The 12,134-nt window shown below is 36.2% G+C and overlaps 1 protein-coding gene across 6 annotated transcripts in view; it reads left to right on the top strand.

Moving 5' to 3' along the window:
• LOC150109418 (basement membrane-specific heparan sulfate proteoglycan core protein-like) overlaps positions 1-12,134 on the top strand; it is a 1,783,738-nt gene that overhangs the window by 1,684,166 nt on the left and 87,438 nt on the right. For all 6 annotated transcript variants that reach the window (XM_090413063.1, XM_090413041.1, XM_090413033.1 and 3 more), the window contains one exon: positions 10,410-10,635. In XM_090413063.1, coding sequence (XP_090269189.1) covers positions 10,410-10,635 — 226 coding nt within the window. The remainder of the gene's footprint in view (positions 1-10,409; positions 10,636-12,134) is intronic.

Raw genomic sequence — 12,134 nt, 5'->3', positions numbered from 1 at the left:
ATATTATCTGTTACTCCATTATAACTTTTTACAGTGTATGAAAGTTGTAGTACAAACATCGAGCAATAATTTCTGGTATTTTCAAGTGAAGCATGAATCCACTGGAGATAAGTGTTCATTATCACCAAACATGTTTAATTGCAAAAAAACAATCTTAAAGATAATAAATAACTAAATGTTTAATTCTTAAGACAGTATTTCACTTTGGTCACTAAAGCATTTTCACTGGTATAAAAATAAGAATATGCACATATGTAGACATACAGCAGGAAGACAAACAACAGACTTGAGTACAAAACAGTATAATCTTGTAATCCTAATTGCTTCTCTTCACAGCATGGAAGAGTTCATTATTTGGCTAATGATCTCATAATAGTTTCCTAGATATTTGTCAGTGTGAGGTTAGCTGTATTTATTTAGTTTAGAGGAAGCTATAGCTGTAGCCAGTGGCGGCTGGTGACAATGGAAACAGATGGGGCCAGGGGCCAAAAACAACTTAATTTTTTTTATATTTATATAGTAGGTTCTATTATTGATTTATAGTTATTATTTCTATTACAATAATGTTTAGTCAGAATCTACTGATGCATTGAGCTATTAATTTTTTAAAATTGTTAGGTCGTAACACATATGGGCTCAACGTAATAATAACAGGAAATCTTAAAAGATTTGCAGTTGCAAGCATGGCTCAACGGACCAGACCAGTGAACCGCAAATCCAAAGACGCTGGTTCGACTCCAGCTGGCTGCCCTGCAAAATGTTTTAATTTTTCAAGTGTTAAAATAATAAAGTTATTATTTCTATTATTTATTTTATAAATCAATGTCGAAACTTCCGAGATTCAGAGAAATAACGAGAAACGTTTTTCCAATAAACTATCGATTTTGTTCATAGTTAAAATGTATTGTTTATGGACGTAATAAAAATTTAAACTTTAAAATAAATTATAACAAAAAAAAACAATAATAATTAAACACACTAAAACAATAAAACAGATCAAGAACGAGAATAAATAATAAGACACTGAAAGAATCGCCTGCTATTTACATACAAATGCAGTGGCTGGGCCAGACTAAATTGGCCCCAAGATAAACGTTGTGCCGGTAAACAAACACGATCACTAGTGCACGTGCTTCACAATCAAAGAATCGTGCACTATGTATGTATGTGAAAATACAGTGACTGGGCCAGACTAAACTGGCCCCAAGATAAGCGTTGTGCCCAGTATGCAATCACGATCACTAGTGCACTTGCCTCATACATGCCCTGTGTTCTTCACATAAAAAATAGGGCCAGCCGTGGCTGGCCCTATTTTTTATGTGAAGAACACAGGGCATGTGTTTTTTTATGTGAAGAAACTTCACTATTTTTTATGTGAAGAAACAGACCGTACTAAGTCGCATTATACAATATTGCCACAAAATACTACAGTAATTTTTTTTATTAAACAATAAAACGTGTTGGAAAAAAGATCAAAAAATAATAATTACAAGAAACATATTTTTTAAAACTAATTATTGGGCTAGTTATACAAATATAGGTGGGCCCATATAGATGAGCTGCCCCTGGCATATTCTGGATACAAGTCTCTTAGATTTAAATCTGCATCTGTATAAAAAAGAAGTGTTTTCCTCCCCTCTGAATACAGTGATCATAGTCAGTGACATCAAAGTCCAAAAATCTTAACAGATATTCGTTCTTTTAAGGTTACACGGTGATCAGCACTCATATTTGTAAATTTAGGAAGACAAAAACACACGTGTTGAACAGATTATTTTATTAATTACTAATAAAATAAAACTTGACGTTTCAACCCCTGTATCAAGGTCATCATCGGAAGAATACAAGTGTATAAGGAACCAAGCTACATGCTCATGCCCTGTATACCGGTAAACTAAATCTATGTAGTTAGTTAATCCTTTTCCCTAGCCTGACCTCTCGTGATAATAAAAATAAAATAAATAAATATTTTAAAAAAATCAAATTAAATAAATAAATAAATACAACTACAATAAACTGCTAAAATCCTCATGTATTAATATTTTTCTGGATAGTTCTGATTGTTATAATATGATTTCTTTCAGTTGCTATTGAATGTTACAAACACTTCACCAGGTTGCCTTCTTGTAGTGGGATTTTTCTATGGCTAGTTTAGGTTGTTATACAGGTTGTAGATGGGTCCTCCACATTCTTGAAATGGTTAGGCCATCATTTTTGTTGAGTTTTGGGTTGTGTTTGAGCATTAGTCGGATAACTCTAATTTAAGTTGTAGAACTTTGGTTTGGGTGGACACTAGATTTTTACGTGCCTCGTGGATTTGTTCTCATAACAAGGCTTTTTTCAACCGGGCATAAATACAGAGCACTTTGGCTGATTTAAACTTCTTCTTTAGTTTAATGCAGTTGGGTATTATGTTGCTGTGTCTACATTGTTTCAAAAAGGCTAGTCGATTCATTAACAAGGAAACTCGTATCTTTAGCTTACCGTAGAGGCCGCACTGCTTGTGGGTCACATCTCCATGGATTATGATGATTCTTTCTTTTAAGGTTACACAGTGATCAGCACTCATATTTGTAAATTTAGGAACACAAAAACACATGTGTTGAACAGATTATTTTATTAATTACTAATAAAATAAAACTTGACATTTCGACCCCATTATCGAGGTCATCATTGGAAGAATACAAGTGTATAAGGAACCAAGCTACATGCTAATGCCCTGTATACCAATAAACTAAATCTACGTAGTTAATTAATCCTTTTACCTAGCCTGACCTCTAGTGATAAAAAAATAAATTAATTAATTAATCTTAACAGATATAATTTTTACTTTTTTTAAGTTCGTCCATGTATAGGGTGTCCCAAAATTCACGCAAGATTTAAATTTAGCGCCATTTGTGCGGTAAAGTGTTGTCAATGAGAAAAAAAAGACAGCGTGACAGCTGACAGTTCAGGGTTATTAAAAATGGAGCACTACACAAAAGAACAATGCATTTTCATTGTTGAGCAATATTTTAAAAATAATGAAGGTTTGGCAGCTACAGTTCACAAATTTCGATGAGGCTCATTTTCATCTTGATGTCTTCGTTAATCGACAAAATTGTTGCATTTGGGGTTCAGAAAATCCACGAGTGATTGTTGAGAAACAAATGCATCCACAACGTGTCACTGTTTGATGCAGATTTTGGGCTGGAGGCATCATCGGTCCATTCTTCTTCAAAAATGCAGCTGGTAAGGCAATAACAGTTAATGGTGCTCGCTATCGCGACATGATAATCCAGTTTTTTGTGCCTAAATTGCAAGATATGGATGTGGACGACATGTGGTTTCAACAAGACGGTGCCACATGCCATACAGCCCGAGAAACAATTCAATTACTGCATGAGTCATTTCCTGGTCATGTAATTTCCTGGTTTGGTGATCAGAATTGGCCACCCAGATCATGTGACTTAATGCCGTTGGACTTTTTTCTTTGGAGTTTTTTGAAGTCTAAGGTTTATGCCAACAAGCCCACGATCACCCACGCCTTGAAGGAGGAAATTGAGCGCTGTATCAACGAAATTCAGCCACATTTATGCAAAACGGTCATGGAAAATTTCGACAAAAGAGTGCGTATGTGCCAGCAAAGCCGTGGAGGCCATTTACCCGATATGCTATTCCATGCATAACCCTATACTGTATACTTTATGAATCAATAAGAAATTACAATTTTTAATTAAAAATCTGTGTTTTCTATCAAAAATAGTTCTTGCGTGAATTTTGGGACACCCTGTAGATGTTAGCGTGTTTTCTAGATGAAATGTGCTAATTTACCAGAGAACAGGGGATTCCTGAAGATGCAGAATAATCTAAATTATGGAGAGTCTTTTGGAGACTAATTTTTAAGATACATGTTAGTTCTTTTAAGAATTCGTATTACTTTGAATTTAAAAGAGTAGAAAGAACAGAATAAGTTCTTAAAAGATATACCATTCAAATATTTTTCAAATTATACCAAAAATTAGTCACTAAAAAGGCTTTCTACATTGCCTAGATCATTCAGGTATCTACTGGATCCTCTGCTGTCTTGAAAATTAGCTTATTTTAGCTAAACTGGAAGAATCATCAATATTTATGTGGAAAAACATGAAAAAAAAATAAGTGACGTATCTACACTACAGCTGTTTAGGGATTGCTATTGACTCAGATAATCATATTCTGTGAATTAAAAACTTCTTCATTATTCAGATATAGATTGATGTCTGAGACTATTTTTGAAAGTTTGCACATAAATATTGTGCAATACATTCTCCCAAGCTAAGAAATATGACTTCTTACATTACCAAATATTTGGGAAACTATTATAATGAGAAGACGACAAACTTGGCATATCAAGATTGCTTGACTATGTCCATGATGGAGGCTCAAGTGAGACTAGAATTATGCAGTTTAGTAGTCAATCTATTATATGACTTCTTCTGTGTGTTTATGTGCACTTGTATATGCTTATTGGAAGTTTTTCCCCACTTGGTTAGACTTTAATACATTTAGTTTAATCCTTTATTCAAGTATAAGCAAACAAAGATTGCACCTGAAGTATCTTCATGACTGAGGCAACTCGTAAACCTAGACTAAGCTCTCATCACGTCATAGTATCTAACATAATGCAGAGCACATCTCCTTCCAGACATGAATAATGCTATGCATTAAGGAAAGAGCCGCTACCGAGACCGGTTTCAACCTTTATTGAATGTTCAAGTACAGGTCAAACTCCAAAAACTCAGTGTTGTTTCCCTCAGTAACAGACTCACCCTGCCACTGAGAAGAACTCTCAGCATTAGCTCTACCCCGTGGCAGGCTCACCCCACCACCGAGCAGAGCCGCTGATGTATCATGTGAAGGGGTAACAGCAACAGCCATGCCTCAGTTAACTTCATGGGCTACAGCATTGCCATTCATTACCCTCCCCCCCAAGGTCCTGGGTGACAGCAACAGCCAAGCCTCAGTTAAAACTTCATTGGCTACAGCATTGCCATTCATCACCCAAGTTTCCAACCGGTTTCGACCTTTATTGAGGTTTCGTCAGTGGGAGCCAGACCTAGAAGTGGTGATACTAAGATGGAAGTAATGGAAAAGTCATATTTACCTATAAAAGTTGCCAAAAGGTGTCTCAACTTATTAAATAACTTTGGATTAGAGAAAGATGTTGGAAGTTTTTTCCCACTTGGTTAGAGTATAATAAATTTAGTTTAATCCTTTATCCAAGTGTAAGCAAACAAAGTTTGCACCTGAAGTATCTTCAGGACTGAGGCAACTCATGGTAAGGGCAGACTAAGCTTTCATCACTTGTCTTAGTATCTCCCATAATGCAAATCGCATCTCTCGGGCATGTATAAGCTATGCATTAAAGGAAGAGCCACTATCCAGACCGATTTCGATCTTTATTGAGTCTAGTCAGTGGGACCAGACCCAGAAGTGGCGATACTATGGTGGAAGTAATGGAGAAGTCATATTTACCTATACAAGTTGCCAAAAGGTGTCTCACTTTATTATTAAATAACTCTGGATTAGAGAAAGATGTTGGAAGTTTTTTTCTTTTCCACTTGGTTAGACTATAATAAATTTAGTGATTCCTTTATCCAAGTTTAAGCAAACAAAGTTTGCACTTGAAGTATCTTCAGGACTGAGTCAACTCATGGTAAAGGTGGACTAAGCTCTCATCTCTTGACTTAGTATCTCCCATAATGCAAAGCACATCTCCTTGAGGACATGTATAATGACGAGACCTCAATAAAGGTTGAAACCAGTCTGGATAGTGGCCCTTCCTTTAATGCATAGCATTATACGTCTCCTCAAGCAGATGTGCTTTGCATTATGGGAGATACTAAGACAAGTGATGAGAGCTTAGTCTGCCTTTACCACGAGTTGCCTCAGTCCTGAAGATACTTCAGGTGTAAACTTTGTTTGCTTACGCGTGGATAAAGGATTAAACTAAATTTATTATAGTCTAACCAAGTGGGAAAAACTTCCAACATCTTTCTCTAATCCAGAGTTATTTAATAATTAGTTGAGACACCTTTTGGCAACTCATATAGGTAAATATGACTTCTCCATTACTTCCACCTTAGTATCACCACTTCTGGGTCTGGCTCCCACTGATGAGACCTCAATAAAAGTCGAAATCGGTTAGAAGCTTGGGTGATGAATGGCAATGCTGTAACCCATCAAGTTTTAACTGAGACTCCACTGTTGCTGTCACATAGGTCCCGGGGAGTAATGAATGGCACTGCTGTATCCCCTCAGATGACATATGAGCAAATGAGCGGCTCTGCTCGGTGGTGGGGTGTGAGCCTGCCACAGGGTAGAGCTAATGCTGAGAGTTCTTCTCAGGAGCAGGGCGAGCCTATTACTGAGGGAAACAACACTGAGTTTTTTGGAGTTTGACCTGTACTTGAACATTCAAGTACAGTCTAAGCTCTCATCACTTGTCTTAGTATCTCCCATAATGCAAAACACATCACCTTGAGGACATGTATAATGCTATGCATTAAGGGAAGGGTCACTACCCAGACCAGATTCAACCTTTATTGAGGTCTCGTCATTATACATCTCCTCAAGGAGATGTGCTTTGCATTATGGGAGATACTAAGACAAGTGATGAGAGCTAAGTCCACCTTTACCATGAGTTGCCTCAGTCCTGAAGATACTTCAAGCGCAAACTTTGTTTGCATAAACTTGGATAAAGGAATAACTAAATTTATTATAGTCTAACCAAGTGGAAAAGGAAAAAACTTCCAACATCTTTCCCTAATCCAGAGTTATTTAATAATAAAGTGAGACACCTTTTGGCAACTCATATAGGTAAATATGACTTCTCCATTACTTCCACCTTAATATCACCACTTCTGGGTCTGGTTCCCACTGACGAGACCTCAATAAAGATCAAAACCGGTCTGGGTAGCAGCCCTTCCCTTAATGCATAGCATTGTACAAGGAGATGTGATTTGCATAATGGGAGATACTAAGACAAGTGATGAGGGCTTAGTCCACCTTTACCACGAGTTGCCTCAGTCCTGAAGATACTTCAGGTGCAAACTTTGTTTGCTTACACTTGGATTTATACACTAAATTTATTATTGTATATGTTTATCTTTGTCTGCAGAGATACTTTTATGACCAAGGTAAAACATTAAACACTAGCTTGATATTTGTTTCTTTCCAAAAGCAAAACATAAATGAAATGTGATAGAAACAGATTAATAAATTTTGAATATTATTACGTAACACCTCCAGGGAGTCCAAAGACTCATCGAGGGAGGGCACCTACTCTACAACTCTGTCTCTACCACTCAATCCACCAACTACAATGAACCCCAACTACCATCATCATCTACGCCAACGCAAGCTACCGCCCATCATCACCAGTAGTATTTTCTAGACAATCACAAACATCCATGCCCATGGTGGGATTCGAACCCACAGCCTTTTGGCTGGAGAGCAGATACGCTGACCACTTGGCCAACCAAGCCAACCATATGGTGTGAACAGGTATCAGACTGACATGCCAGTGAAAATATTACATATATGGGATCAACAGTAATACACTATATTGGATTGCAATGCTTCTTACCTCTTGTCATTTGAATTGACTCACTGTAGTAGACTCGCTCATTATGAAAAACCGTGGAAAATTCCAAATAAAACTTCATAGTAGGAGATGCCATTAGGTGGTGTATTGTGTGTTGTGTGATTATTAGTGCTCCTGATTACTAGTATTTATCCCTAGGATAAGTATTTTTTTCATATTTTAGTCGATAATATTAGGTTCACTTATTATAGTTTTCATTTTAAATGGGTGTGGGACTGAGTTATTTAGTTTGTAAGTAAACCTTGTATTTCTTTCTTTAATATGATATTGTTAGTATGGCACCAATGTGTGGTAGAACAATGGCGGCAAAGACTATGTTGTTAGGTGATCTGAATTTGTGGGATTTTGTGCAGTGCAGTTTTTTAGATGTATTCATCACAAAAATTAAAAGATATATAGAAGGAAATTGAAATTGGGGAGAGAGAGAGAGAGAGAGAGAGAGTGTGTGTGTGTGTGTGTGTGTGTGTGTGTGTGTGTGTGTGTGTGTGTGTTTATAGAATGTTTCAAAAGTGAGTGCCTGTTAAGTGATGAGAATGGAGTGAACAGTATTGACAGTAGGATGGAAAATGTCAGAATTAATATCATCCATGCAGCTGTGGAAATAAAGGAGAATGAAATGGACATAAAGAAATGGCACACTTAAATGTTATCCTTCACAAGACAATGTGCAAGATTGAAAAATTGCAGAAGCAGCAAGTGATTAGCAGGCTGAGAAGAGAAAGAAGCAGGTGGTTCGAAATAATATTAAAGACTGAACAAACTAGAAAAACAATTTAAGGAGAAAAGTATGTACAGAGACAGGGGAATACTTAATAAAAAAGAGTAACAAAATTGTGTTTCCTTGGTGCAAAAATTCATGATATTAGTCACACCACTGGATGCAAAAAGGTAAGGCGAAAGAACTAATCATCTTGGTTGGCACAAATGATTTGAAAGGTAAGAAGTATTCTATGAGACAGGAGTAATTAGAAGAAGGAAAACTGAAGAGCAAGAAGGTGAAGATTGTAAGTCTCCTGCCACACTACGATAGATGCAAACCGATGAGGGCATTATATATGAGGGTAGCAAACATATCAATACATAGGTTAAGCACAAATAATGATGTAGGATTTGTGAGTTGGTAGTCTGTGTTTAAGAGAAAGAAGGATTTGTATAATGAGGATGGACTGCATCTTAATGGTTTTGGTGTTAGGTGTCTAGAGAGCTTTGTTCACTGAGTATGCTGAAGGACAAATTCAGGATCCTCAGGTAGAATTTCCCATAATAACTTGGAGTGTTCTATTAGTAAGCATGTTTTCTATAAGGTGAGCAGTGATCCAGCAGGAAATTTCATGAAGTTTACAGATTAATCCTTGCCTCCAGACTGTGTTGTATGTAGCAATGAGGTCAATGAACACTACAGATGTTTTTTGTTGCTGCTGGAAGCCCGCCTCTATATATGAACAGAGAGAGAGAGAGAGAACTTGATCAAAGCAGCTCCATTTAGGTTGGAAGCCTGCTTGTTCATGGGGAATCCTTTCAGCAATGTTGGGCTAATCCTATTATGTAAGTGGCACTCTAGTAATTTATAGCTTGTGCTTAGCAAGCAATGGGTCGATAATTTTGTAGAAGGTCATTTGATTTCCCGTGCTTTAGAATGGCAATTATTTTAATTCATTTGAACGATCAAAGGATGTTTCCAGTCTGTAGGATGTCAGTGAAAAATCATGTCAGCCATCATTTAGCATACTTTCCATAGTGCACTAAGAATTCTGGATGGATGCTGTCAAAGCCTAGGGCTTTTCCCACTTTTATATCCTAAAGAAGCAGATGAAATATCCTCCATAGAAAAGAGGTGGGAGTGCTCATTAATATTGGCTCAATCTTAGATTTAAGAGCTCTGTGTTTGTGTTTGACCTGGATAATATGATCTCTGTCTTTTGGTGCTCTTGATAAATTTACTATATGCAAAGCCTTGAATTACAGATGTATTAAAATGTGTGTGGGGATCCCCTCCTTTTTTTTTTTTTATTGAATAATGGCCATACAAGACTCTTTTCACCAAAACACTTCAGCATACATTTGCAAATGTAGTCTATATATTTATATATTACTCTTGGATGATAATTTGACTTTAATGAATGCAACTGCCTTCTATAATACTAGAAATTAGTAATTAAAGTTCTTATCTCCTCTTCTGAGAAAGAGATATACATCTTCAACATAGATCCATCTAGTTACTTCTAATGCAGGCAGATGAATGCATCCCATCTACCTTCATTTTTTAGAATAGACTTCCATGCATTGTTTTCTCTAAGGGGTATGATCTTCAGTTGTTCAAGAAATTCACCAACTAGTTTCCTCTCTCTCTCTGTCTCTCTCAGTACCTGCTAAAAAAACATCACCACCATGTTATAGGCTTCATAATCTCTGGTATGTTGAGTCAATATAGAAAGATAACAATAAAGCAACTTATTGTTCTGTAATTTAGTTATTATAACCTATACATTTTTATCTCCATTCTCAAAGTGACCATCTGATTGATAATCAAATTTTCAGAGATAATCTGCACACACATCAAAGATTTTTGATTGAGTGATAATTAAAATCCATACTTGATACAGTGTATTTTATGACAAATTCAGCAGCGAGTTTAACAAAGCGTAAATTTGTTTAGCAGTATTAATGAGCATTACTAATATTATAAATTGATTACTTGGTGTATTGGCATTACTACATGATGATCAGATTAAAAAAATTTTTTCTAGCACTAATGTTTGTTTATTTTTATCCCCTTTTTTAGTATCCATATTTGAAGAATCAGCAATGTTCCAAGGAGAGAGTTATTTGTCTCTGGATAGAGAACTTCTTCCACATACTGCAAGTACGATAAATGAAGTGATTAGATTTAGTTTTTCTACCTCACAACCAGATGGTTTGCTATTTTTCCATGGACAAAAACCAGAAAGTGATGGCAAAGGACAGGATTATCTTGCAGTTGCAGTAGTTGATGGTTATATAGAGTTTAGGTGAGATTAATTTTATTGACTTATAATGAAATTAATACAACAAATAACAGCAAAAAATAATTGCATTGTGTCACCTACACAGTAAAAACAAACCTATGTCACACAATATACTTTAAATGCATAAGCACAGCAGCTGGTATTTTTTTTTTAAAGGATTGTATGTTTTTAAATAAATTTTACTGTAAATTCCCTTAAAAGTGAGATGCAAACATTCTGTTCCACAGTATAGCAGGAATGAATACAGAAAAGTTGTAATGGCAAATAGTCCATGCATCTGTATATTAATGATATTAGGATGGGTTTAACTGGTAATATGCAGTTGTTTGCAGATGATGCAAAGCTGGGGAGAATGATGAGGAATCAAACAGATGTTGTGGCCTTGCAGGAGGGCTTGAATAGATTGTATGAATGGGTAACAGTATGGAACTGCCTATTTGATGTTACTAAGTTTGGAAATTGGTAGACAACATGAGATGCAAAGTATACACTTGGCAGGGAAATTTTGGAGGAAGTTGAGGAGATAAGAGACTTTGGAGTGGTGGTGGTGGACAAGATCTGAAATTCAGATTGACCTCTGAATTTCAGATCACATCAGATTATTGCAATGATTTGGAGGACCTTAACTTGTAGAAATAAAGAGGTCTGGTTCCATTATATAAGGCCTTGATCAGGCCTCATACGAATTATTGTGCATAGATTTGGTCCTATGGTTTTCACGGTGATGAGGATATATTGGAAAAGATCAGAGAAGACTGACTAAGGTCATAAATGGTCTTTGGGATGTGGGATATGAGGACGGATTAAGGGAATGCAGTTTGCAAAGCCTTGTAAATAGGAGGAAGAGAGGAGATATGATTGAGATATTTAAGTTGATAAAAGATAACTGGGTTAATGTGGATGAAATTTTCTGTAGAATGAGGGAAGGGATAGAAGGGGATATACTTGGAAGTTGTGTAAGAAGGGTGTGAACAAGGGAATAAGGAGTAGGTTCTCATGGAAAGTGTTTGGTCAGTGGAATGCTTTTCCTGACATGGTAAATGCAGATACATTGAATGAATTTAAAGTGCAGTTTGATTGGCTTTGTGTGTAATAGCTTTTTATCTCCTGCGATGAGTCTTTAGACTCCTGGAGGTCTAGTGTTAATGATAACAGACTGTGATAAGAATGGTTGTAGTTGGTAGATGTATGGAGTAGATTTGATTAATTGAAAGGACTATTTGATCAATTTGATCAATTGAAATGACTTATGGAGTGGATTTGATCAATTGAAAGGACTTATGGTGAAAGTTTTTTTTCACTTGGTTATACTATAAATTAAAGATGCCAAGAAATTATATTCTTGGTTTCATCCTTTATCCAAGTATAAGCAAACAAAGTTTGCAAATGAAGTAACTTTACGACTGGGCTACTTGTATATATAGGCTAATGACTTCACATCAATTGCCTTAGTATCCCACCATGCAATGCACATATCCTTAAAGACATGTATAATGTTATGC

This window comes from Typopeltis vanoorti, chromosome 2, assembly GCF_054136105.1.
Source record: "Typopeltis vanoorti isolate ZY-2024b chromosome 2, IOZ_Tvanoo_1.0, whole genome shotgun sequence".
In the NCBI taxonomy this organism is placed as follows: Eukaryota; Metazoa; Arthropoda; class Arachnida; order Uropygi; family Thelyphonidae; genus Typopeltis; species Typopeltis vanoorti.
The sequence above is the reverse complement of the archived record's forward strand: the minus strand, read 5'-3'. Positions and strand labels throughout refer to the sequence as shown.